Source organism: Carlito syrichta, unplaced genomic scaffold (assembly GCF_000164805.1).
Source record: "Carlito syrichta isolate Samal-C Ts95f unplaced genomic scaffold, Tarsius_syrichta-2.0.1 Scaffold304337, whole genome shotgun sequence".
In the NCBI taxonomy this organism is placed as follows: Eukaryota; Metazoa; Chordata; class Mammalia; order Primates; family Tarsiidae; genus Carlito; species Carlito syrichta.
The window spans coordinates 1,169,179-1,180,367 of record NW_007248433.1 but is presented as its reverse complement, the minus strand read 5'-3'; the positions used below and the strand labels follow the sequence as shown (position 1 = coordinate 1,180,367).

General features: G+C 57.8%; 1 protein-coding gene across 1 annotated transcript in view; it reads left to right on the top strand.

The window, feature by feature from the left end:
* Window positions 1-6: 6 nt before the first annotated feature.
* Window positions 7-11,189, top strand: part of SLC7A5 (solute carrier family 7 member 5) — a 38,969-nt gene continuing 27,786 nt past the window's right edge. The window contains exon 1 of the mRNA XM_008059725.2: window positions 7-518. Within this exon, the coding sequence (XP_008057916.2) occupies window positions 53-518 (466 nt within the window). The 5' untranslated portion in view covers window positions 7-52. The remainder of the gene's footprint in view (window positions 519-11,189) is intronic.

The following is an 11,189-nucleotide window of genomic DNA, read 5'->3' as shown; positions in this document are numbered from 1 at the left end:
CGCGGTGGCGGCCCCGGCGGCCGAGGGGGAAGAGCGGCAGGCGCGGGAGAAGATGCTGGCGGCGCGGCGCGCGGACGGCGCAGCCCCGGCGGCGGGCGCGGGCGAAGGGGTGACCCTGCAGCGCAACATCACGCTGCTCAACGGCGTGGCCATCATCGTGGGCACCATCATCGGCTCGGGCATCTTCGTGACGCCCACGGGCGTGCTCAAGGAGGCGGGCTCGCCGGGGCTGGCGCTGGTGGTGTGGGCCGCGTGCGGCGTGTTCTCCATCGTGGGCGCGCTCTGCTACGCGGAGCTGGGCACCACCATCTCCAAGTCGGGCGGCGACTACGCCTACATGCTGGAGGTCTACGGCTCGCTGCCCGCCTTCCTCAAGCTCTGGATCGAGCTGCTCATCATCCGGCCCTCCTCGCAGTACATCGTGGCGCTGGTGTTCGCCACCTACCTGCTCAAGCCGCTCTTCCCCACCTGCCCGGTGCCCGAGGAGGCCGCCAAGCTCGTGGCCTGCCTCTGCGTGCGTGAGTACGGGGCCGCGGGGGAGCTGGGGGGCCGTGGGCCCCGCATCCCTGCGTCCCTGGGCCGTCCCGGGCTAACTGAGGACGCCGGTCCCAGAGGCCACGTGCGTTTCATTCATTCGTGTCCGCCTCTCCCCCATCCCTGGGATTCCGCATGGAGGGGACCGCAGGGCCCCTGCCCTGTCCCCGGGGGTGTTCCACTTCCCCTGGTAATCCGTTAAGGCTTAAGCAGCTCCAGAGAGCGCCAACCTTCCTCTGGCCCCTGCGGAGCAATGTCCCCAGCCTCTCGCAAGCCACCCAGAGGAGAGACTGAACGGCCAGTTTCCTGCTTGAGCTCCAATTGCTGACTGGCTGACGGGAGGGAAATTGCAGTTACAAATTTCTGGTCTCCAAACCGGCTGGGCAGGAATCATTGACACAGGCTGACTCATAAGAAAGCCGTAGTAATAAAACGGTGTGTGGCTAGCTGTCCCGCAAAGGCTCAGCAGCAGCATTAAAGCCCCCTGAAGCCCGCCCAGTGGGGAGAGGGGGGCTTGGCTGCCCGTTCCATCTCTGTTGGGTTGGGTGCACAGGGTGCCAAGTAGTGCTGAGAAACAACCACGGGGCATAGTCCACATTGGGTGGGCACGGTGCTCCATATGTTCTTCACCAGGCCAGAGAGCACTGCTTTGCAAAACAATTTTCTTGTAGGAGTTTAGAAAAAATAAATCATTTGTATCAAATGCCGCTTTTTTTTTTTTTGCTCTTGGCAATTCTCAAACTCAGCCCACGGCCTTGGAAGTTCCCTGCTTTCAAAGTGTACGCTGGAGCCCTGGCGGTCCAAGATGGATGGATCTGTGTTTAGGGCTGCCAACTGGTTTGAGGATCGGCCTGAGTCTTAAGAGTGCTTTCAAAGGCAGGGCCAGACAGGCTCAGTTTGCAGGTGTGGGTCCTGGTCCATGCAGCTCCGGCGCCTGTAATTACTCGGAGCGGCTCCTGGCTGGCCATACCTGTTACGGTCCTGTGTTCCACTGTGTGTTGCAGTGGGGGAGGCGTCTCGCCCCTCGCAGCGGGCAGCGGCAAGGCAGGGGGCAGGGCTCAGTGAGGCTGAGGTTGTCAGAGGCCCGGGGCTCTGAAGGGGGCGGCCACACCACCGTGGAGGGGTGCATTTGCCCTTTCAGGGAGCTTCAGTGATGTGGGTATTGACTTCATAAAACTTTGTTTCATCCAGAGGTAGTAGCAGTCACCCGTGAGGACAAGCGTTGGCCTCTGTAGATGCGGGGCTAAGGGCTGAGGCGCTGGCTGAGAGCAGAGTGGGCAGGATGGTGACTTTGCTGTTTTGTCACGAGAACTTTGCTTGTCCAGTTTTCCTCATGTTTTATGTTTCAGCCCAGCACACAATGACAGGAATGTAGAGGGCCTCCGCATTTGTCTTTAAAAATGAATCCCTGGGTATTGAGTTCTGTCTTCTTGCTGGCTTCTAGCTGGGAAGTGCTCCCTGGGCCAACAGGAGGGGGACGTAGGGTGGAGGGTTGTCTAATTTTCTCTCTTTCTTTTTTTTTGAGTTGGAGTCTCACTCAGTCGCCCAGACTGGAGTGCAGTGGCCGCTCCCGGCCTCCGCAGCCTCGACCTGCTGGGCTCCGGCGATCCTTCCGCCTCAGCCTTGCAAGTAGCTGGAACTACAGGCGCGCGCTACCATGCCTGGCTAATTTTTTGATTTATTGTAGAGATGAGGTCTCGCCTGCCCAGGCGGGTCTCGAACCCGCGGGCTCAGGCAATCCACTCACCTCAGCCTCCCAAGGCACGGGATTGTAGGCTGAGCCACCGAGCCCGGCTCCTGTACTATTAAGACATTATTTAAAATTCCTAACCTATAGATGTGTGTGTGGGGTAGATGTGAGACGTTCCTTCTCCCTGCCCCAGAGTTGCTGTGGCTAACAGTGTCTCCTACTAGTGCTTTCTTGCCACAAATATACGGTTGCTTATTCCTTTAAATACCAGTTGGTTCATAATGTATGACTTGTTCTCCACCTTCCTTTAAAGCCTCAGAGGGTGTTGCTGTGTTCCTAGGTCAGTGCCCAGAGGCCAGTGTCCACGTTTTCCCTTCCAAGGAACAGACATATGCTTAGAGCACCACCCCCAACACCCTGGGAGGGAATTTGGGGCTTTCTGGCCCATGGTATGGGTTCTAATTTGATAACTGAAGTGCCTTCCAAAGAGGCTGTACCACATGTTCCTGGGTTTCTTTGGAAGTAATGGGGCTTTAAAAAATATTGTGAATAGATCCAGGCCTGATGGCTCATGCCTGTCATCTCAGCACTTTGGGAAGCTGAGGCAGAAGGACTGCTTGAGCCCAAGAGTTAGTGACCAACCTGAGCAGCATAGCAAGACCTCATCTCTCCAAAAAATTTTTTTTGAGTTGGCATCTCACTGTCGCCCAAGCTGGGGGGCAGTGGCAGCTCATGGCTGCTGCAACCTCAACTTCCTGGGCTCAGGTGATCCTTCTGCCTCAGCCTTCCAAGTAGCTGCACTACAGGTGCATGCCCCACCACACCAGGCTAATTTTTAAATTTATTATCAAGACGAGGTCTCGCTATGTTGCCCGGGTTGGTCTTGAACCCCTGGGCTCAGGCAATTCTCTAGCTTCCACCTCTCAAAGTGCTGGGATGACAGGCATGTGCCATTGCACCTGGCCTACAAAAAACAATTTAAAAGCCAAGTTTGGTGGCATGTGTCTGTAGTTGCAGCTACTTGGGAGGCTGAGGCAGGAAGATTGCCTGAGCTTAGGATGTCAAGGCTACAGTGAGCTGATTGTGCTCTGACTCAAAAAAAAAAATTGTAAATAGCTCTCGGACAGGCCTTTTTTGGTAGAGCCTTACGTTAGGTTCTAGATAGGTTCTTGCAGACGATCTTGGGCCTGGAGGTGATAGTTAAATGTTGGCCAAGACCCTGTGGCTCGAGTGAGGGCAATGCTGCTCACCTCAGCCTTTTGGGTTTTTTTTCTCTGATCTGCCCACATGCATACGGGTGTGTGTATATGTGTGTGTTGCTTTTTTTGTTGTTAAGAGGGTTTCCAGTGATAGACAGGGATGTGTGTCTGCAGGAGAGAGTCTGGTTCAGCCCTGGGTATGAGACAGGGAGAAGTTGTTTGGACACGCAGGCCCTGCTGGAGCCGACTCAGCTGAGACAGGGGCACCCCATGTCCACATGCAAACTGCCCTGACTTGGCTTAGAGAAGGCAGTAACTGTCCTAGGGGACTCTGTTCTTATAGGGGGCGTCTGAGAAGTCCTCCAGCAGGTGCAGGGGTAAATGACAGGTAGAGGGTGGTCCTGTGTGCCAGGTGTGGGGGCCACCTGCAGCCCTGGCCCCAGACAGTCAGCCTCAGTGTGTGCCGGAAGGGCCTGGTGGTTCCACCTAGGATGCCATCCAGAGGCCTGTGGACGGTGTTCCTCAGGCCATGACAAGCCCAGAAAGGGGTCATTTTTTCCAGATGATCCTACACAAAGCCGGTCCCAGAATTCTTCTTAGGAAAAGGGAGGGCGCTCTCTCCCCCATTCTTCCGTGAACCTGACCTGCGGAAGACACAGGCCACGGTGGCCTCAGGGCCTCACACAGAAAGCCTGGATATGAGAGAAGGTTCTTATCCCTGCTGGCTGGTCACTCCAGTCCCCGAGCACGTCCCGCAGAAAGTCTCCTGCTTGTTGGGGACCCTGTTGTACAATGATGCTGAGGACGAGCCTGCAGCCTGTGAGATGGCAGATACCCCCTGAGGTCTGGCACCCACAGTCCGAGACACAGGTCTGCCTTCTGGGTCACAGCATTCCTTTGCTTCTCTGCAGACATCCAGGTGGGAGGAACTTGACCATCGATCTTTCTGGGTGGTTACGTGGAACGTGGAGTGAGAGTGAGAAGGTTCCTGTAGTTGTTTACTGCCTAGTGAGCACTTGGTTGTGTTGACTTGAATGGCAGGCCATGCTGGGCTTTATCTTATCTTTATTTAGGCACACACAGGTTGGGATTTGCTGGTTGGGATTTGCTGGCTGGGATTTTTTTGGGCCGTTTATCTGACCCTCCCCGGCCACGGCTCTCTCTGCACCATGGGCTCGGTGACCTGTGCTCAGAGTCACACAGTTCCCAGGTCTCAGGAGGAGCTTGCAGTGTGGAGAGAGCTGTGGGACTCAGGGTCCTGAGTCTCCAGGGGCAGCCCTTGGGAGAGGGGGTTGGAGTCTCCGTTACTTCCCCAAGCCCTCGGTGTCAGGGAAGTGGCCCGCAGACCCTGCTCTCTTTCCTGCTGGGTGGAGGATGAGCCCCATGCTGGGAAGGCCCGGCTTGCTCGGCATCCATCCGTGTTGCAGAACTGTCTGCTGGTGGCTGGAGACACTTCTGTGCCTCACGGAGGCAGTGACTGGCTTGCGAGGCTCCCTGGCAAGCTGGCTCTCCACCTGGCTGTCACCCAGCAGGATCTCCTAAGTTGGTGTGCATCTGGGGACCTGTGACCTAGTGTCAGGTCAGCAGCCAATGTTTCCAGAACTCCACTGGGAGTGCTGTTTCTACCTGTAAAGTGGGGGTTCACCCCGGCCCCAGGTGTCTGGGCTTCTGGGCCTCCGGGTGTGAATACGCCCGGTCACTGGTCTCTTGCTGTTACCCAGCATTTTCCTCGCTCTGTCCTGGTTAGAAAAGGAAGCTAGGAGAGAGGATGGAGAGGGGGAAGAGATGGAGAGGGGGAAGAGCCAGAGTGGGTGCTCCCTCCTGCAGCTCCTGAGGGAGGTGATGCCACCACCCACAGCATGAGTGGACTATGGGTTGAAGGGGGAATGACCTGGGGGGGCGAAGGTGCAGGTGGAGTCTGACAGCTGTGGGGTCAGCGTGGTTAGCGAGGGTGGCGATCAAGAGGGGAGGGCGAGCATCTTGCCCCCTCAGTCTCCTTCCTCCTAGGGGTGTCTAAATCCAGGCCTGTGTGGACCCCAGACTTGGCTCAGGGTTTTGGGGACCTGCCAGGCACACTGTGGGGTCCCCGCTGAGCCTGGCAAAGGGGCTGGGTGGACCCGGGCCGGAGCCGGGAGCTCGACGCAGATGACAACCAAGTGATTAGTGCCGAAATCCGCACCCCCCAGCCAAACATGAAAGGCTGTGGGCGCCTGAGCGAGTCACGCTGCATCACGGGACTTGGGGCTGAGGCCGCAGGGAGTTCACAGGAGCGCGTGACCCCAAGGCAGATGGAGGCCAGTGGGCATTTCTAGCCCTTTTCCCCTGGGTCGCAGACCCCTTTGATGATCCAGCTGTGAAGAGTCACTGCCCAGAAATGTTCACAGTGCCTCGATCCAACCCCTGAGAGCAGGGGGCATGCAGACCCTGGGCCCCAGTGGGTGAGAGCCACTCCTTGGAGAGAGGTGCCTCCAGCAGAGACACACTTGGATGCATGCCTCTCATCAGCCTTTGACATGGATCTTATTCCCATTTGATAGCTGGGGAAACTGAGTGGGCTGGGAGCCCAGGGCTGTGGCACCTGCCTCCACGCTGACCACCGTTTGTCACTGGGCCTGTGGGTACACATGGCTGTGTCTTTGGGTGGCAGGAGCTGGGGTCTGGAGTGGTGTCAGCTACCACATCCATGCGGCCTGGTCACCTGGGGTGAGGACACGGACTCTGGGAAGCCTTCTCTCCCTCATTCTGGAGAACGAGACTTCTAATAAGTTCTCCAGGGAATCTTTCCTCTTGCTTTATGTTTTTTGTTTTTTTTTTTTTGAGTTGGAGTCTCACTCTGTCGCCCAGACTAGAGTGCAGTGGTCCCTCCTGCCCACCACAGCCTCGACCTGCTGGGCTCCGGCGATCCTTCCGCCTCAGCCTTCCAAGTAACTGGAATTACAGGCATGCGCTACCACGCCCGGCTGATTTTTGATTAATTGTAGAGATGAGGTCTCGCTGCCCAGGCGGGTCTCGAACCCGTGGGTTCAGGCAATCCACTCACCTCAGCCTCCCAAAGACGTGGGATGACAGGCTGAGCCACCGAGCCCGGCTTTTGCTTTATGTTTTTTTGTTTGTTTTTGTTTTTGAATCCGAGTCTCACTGTCACCTGGACTGGAATGCATTGGCTCGTGGCCACCACAGCCTCGACCTGCTGGGCTCCGGCGACTCTTCCGCCTCAGCCTTCCAAGCAGCTGAAACCACAGGTGCGCATAACCACGCCTGGCTAATGTTTTGATGTATTGTAGAGACAGGTCTCACCAAGTTACCCACGCTGGTCTCTAACCCCTGGGCGCAGGCCGTCCTCCCGCCTCCACCTCCCAAAGTGCTGGGATGACAGGCCAAGCCACTGCTCCCAACTGGCTTTTCTTCTTCTTACTGAAGTCTCCACTTTGCAGACGGGCCTCCAGGGTGGGCCTGGCAGAGGCCCTTCCGCCACCCCCAGGACCCTTCTGGAGGCAAGACAGCCTCGCAGGCTGGCTTCCTTTCTCCATGCTTCAGGAGCTCATGGCAGAGGCTGGAGGAACCACAGGCTTCTGCACCCCGGGAGCCAGACCGTCCCAGAGCCTTGTCTGAATGACTGGCTGTGGGGACCAGTCCAGGGCACCCTGTCCTCTGCCCAGGTTCTGTGCACCCTGCCTCCAGGAACACGCCGAGCACTGCTGTGCCCCGCTGCCCCCTCAAGTCTGTCATGGCACCCCCTCCCTCCACTGCCTTGTTCTTGCAGGAGGGTCTGTTCCCAGCAGCTGCATACCGGACCCCACGGGGTCCTGGACACTGGGCTTTCCCTGGGGGGACGTCCATACCTGAGTGTGTGGGAGCAAGTATGTGGGAGCGTGGGAGGCGTGTGTCACCCCACAGCCCTGTCCTCAGGCCTGCCCCCAGGCAGGACTGTTCTGGGGCCCAGCCGTACCTCCTGCCCCGATGAGGAATTAAACCCACTAGAGGAATTAGCACTGTCTCCCTGCTGGCCCTGGAGCTTGAGACTTGAAACCCAATCCCTGCTGAGTCACACCGACCTTGAGTGGGCTGGCCACTCAGCGTAGCTGGCACAGGACTGAGCCCACGGCGGCACAGGGCCAGGACCTGCCCTCTACTCACATGGTCCCCCTGAACATGTTCCCCAGGTCAGCTGTGGAGCCTGAGGGCCCCCAGGGCTGTCTTCACTGGTTCCCTTTAGGGACCCTATCAGCAGACCTGAGCAGGGCCCAGGCTCTGTCCCTCGAGCTATATGACCCAGACGGGGCACTTGGCCTCTCTGGACCTGTGTTTCAGAGCTGGGAGCCTGGAGGTGGCGGGTCCTCAGTCATAGCAGGGCCAGATGGGGGAGGGCCCAGCCAGGAGTTGCACCATAATGGGGCAGGGAGCCTGGAAGAGGGGTGGGCAGGAGCCCCTCAGAGCACCATGTAGCAGTCATGGCCCCATGGGTCCCCTCAGCCCAGGGACTCTGTCCCAGCTCCATCATTGCTCCTGTAGAGCTTGGCCTGGTTGGGTCAGTCTGGACTGTTCCTCACAGTCACACCTGTGCACGGTTGTGCCAGGCAAGCCCGAGTGCACCCCTGCTTGGCGGGTCCACTGCAGGACTTGCTCTCACTGCTGTTCAGCCGGGCCATGGGTCGCTGCTTCTCTTGCACGACCAACCTTGAAAGCCTCAGTCAAGAGGCCAGAACATTAGACCTGGGTCCCAGGACCTGACTGTGTGACCTTCAGCATGGCAGATAACCTCTCTGACCTTCATTTACCCCACCTGTGAAGTGAGAGTGTTGGATTAGATGCTACAAGTGTCTTCCACCCCGAGATACTGTGATGGAAGCAGCTGTCCTCTCCTTGTTCCTGAGAGAACAGATGTTGGTGGCCTAGAGGCTTGGCATGGGGTGGGGGTTTCCAGGCCACAGAAGCACCAGACTCTGCATTTAGTGACGGACGCACCTTATCACTCTTGTGCACAACTTCATCTGCCCTAGAAGATACCACCCTGCAGACCAGTCAGATGCATTATATGTGGTTTATAGGGAACCGTAAAACTGGCATGTCACATGTCACCATAAAACAAGCCCAGTGTTCCTTTTTATTGGAGGAGGAGAGGGAGGCTCAGCTCTGTTAGGTAACTTGCCCAAGATCACGAAGCATTTGTGAACCTGTGGCCTGGTATCAGAGCCTCAGGGCTTGGGGCGGTCTCACAACTGGTCCAGGACCCCTGGAAGGCTTTCCCGCTTACTCCAGACTTGGGGTGTCGGCAGAATTTTGAGTTTGCTAAATCTGCCTCTTTCTGACCTGTTTTGAAATAGTTTGTCAGCCCTGTTTTAGACAGTGCTGACCCCTTCACCCCATGCCAGTCAGAACAGCGTGTGGTCGAACATGACTCAGATTTGGGTAGAAATGTTAAAAATGGAAAAAAGTGCAGAAACCTGTGCTGGCAGCTAGTTACAGGAAATCTGGAGATGTGACATCAGCCGATTAGTGATGTCTTTCCAGAGAAAATCAGTGAGTCAGCCCAAGGGAGGAGGTGACGAGACCCGGCATCAGGGTCACATCTGTTAGGGCAGGGACTCTAGGTCTGCCAGGGTCACAGCTGGGGCCACACACTCTGCAGAGCCTGGGTGTTGGCCTTAAAGAGGGTCTCTTGCTTCCTGGGTTCTGGGTTTCAGGGTGTGAATACGCCCGGTCACTGGGCTGTTGCTGTTACCCAGCACTGCCCTTGCTCTGTCCTGGTTACAAAAGGAAGCTAGGAGAGAGGAGAGGAGAGGTGTTCAGGTGGTCCATCTGAACACCTGCCTTCCTGGAGTTTAATAAGCCCCATATCATTGGGCACCCACTCGGTTCGGGGTCCGTTGGGTGCTGGACAAATGCGGCTGAGGATGTCCGGGCCCTGGGCCTGCTGCAGGCGGGGCTCTGGGGTCCAGTGCTGAGTGTCACCTGTGACAGGTGCCGGGCAGCTGGGCATGTCTCAGGCCAGCTACGGTTGCAGTGGTCAACTGCTGCTCCCGGCCCCCTGCCAGCTGTGTGCCAGATGGGCCCCGGGGACCAGGCTGGCCAAGCTTCCTGGAACCAATGAAGCCTGCCCGCCACTTCCTTGTCCTGTCTGCTGCTGGCGCTTCTGGATGAAGCAAGCCTCACTGGCCTGGCATGTTTCCCACAGCCGGGCCACCTATGTGGCTGTCACATTCAGGCCTCGGGCCATCTCTGCCCCAGTGGTCCATTCATTGAGAGACTCTGAGCGTGTGTGCAGAAAACGCCTCTTGGTTGAAGCTTCTTGAGGAAGGCCTGGGACAGAGAAGCATCTCCTGTCAGGTCAAAAGGGTCAGAAAGGGACGGAAGGTCATGGCCTCCCATCCACCACGACTCCTCCCTCATTCAGAGGCAGAGCCCAAGGCTTGATTCTCCATTCTGTCCTGCCAGGGGCCTCTGGGACAGTTGCCGGGACAGTCTTAGTGGGAGAGGATGGTACTTCGCATAGGGCCGGGCCATCTGTAGCCATGTTCCTGGGCCTGGCACAGTGTTCAGTGAGGTTGGTGGTGGGGTCCTCCCGCTAAATGCCCAGAGCGGGCAGCCTCCCCGGACCTCCCAGCTCTGAGCTGGGTGGGAACAGACAGGCCTAGTTGCCTCCCCAGGGGCCTGCGTGCATGGTGAGACAGTCGACATGACTGAGGTGCGGTGGACTGGCCACTTTCCCACCCCTCCTGTCTGTGCTGGTGGCTGGGTCTGGACCAGGGAAGCCTGGTGTCCCTCAGAGGCCTGGGGCTGGGTGGTGCAGACTTTTCTTCTGTCCAGTGTGTGCCCCGCTGTCTGTCACACCCAGGAAATGAGGATGCTTCTGTGGCTCATAATCCTGCCCGTGCCAGGCAGGGGTTCCTCAGCACGCAGCCCCTGCGGGTGACCTCTGTCCTGCTGGCACGGATGGCAGGCCGACAGGGACGAGAAGTGTCTGCAGCTTGGTCTCGGCCAGGCTGACTTGCCCTGGCTATCTGCACAGCCCAGGGCTCGGGTCTATCTCCCATCCCAGCAGTCACCAGGAGCCACTCCACCACGCTTATCTGGGGGTGTGGGCTCAGAGAATCCCAGAGAGGGCCAGCCTGCAGCCATGGGGCTCCTGGTGCCTGTGTACTCTGCCTCATGCTGCCCAGGAGTCCGTGCCCTCCTGGTTCTCAGGGCGGCGGGTTCAACCGATAGACATGGCAGCAGCCAGCCCTGAGTCTGGGGTGTCCCAGGCACTGCTACCTGGCAGGTATGGACACCGAGGCAGGCAGCCGGCCAGCGTGAGATGCACACCCTGCCTCCCGGACCTCATCCTGTGACCGTCTGGCCTGGTGAGATTGAGGGCACTGGGTTCTAGTGAATTCGCTCGTGTTAGAGATTCTGTTTCATCTTGAAACTTAAGGAACGCTGTGGACAGTGATGGCTCTGTGCACCCGTCACCAGCATCAGCAGGCAACACGGTCTCATCTTGTGTAAATATACATCCCTTCGTAAAGGAAGTTGGCACCATAAAGTCCTCTTGTGTGAGCATCTGGTTCCCTGCTGACAGTGAGACTCCGCCCTCCCTGCCCATGTGTGACCCGGGTTATTTTTATGTCAGGAGATGGATCCGCATTAGCCCAGAGCTCAGTCCTAGGCTGCTGGCACCTGCTGTCTCTTCTCTGGCCCTTGGTCCCCAGCCAGGGCTCAGGACTGTTTTTGGCCAGGGAGCAGCTGGGTTGGGTCTGGGCAGGGCTGGAGGGGAGGGGGGGGGG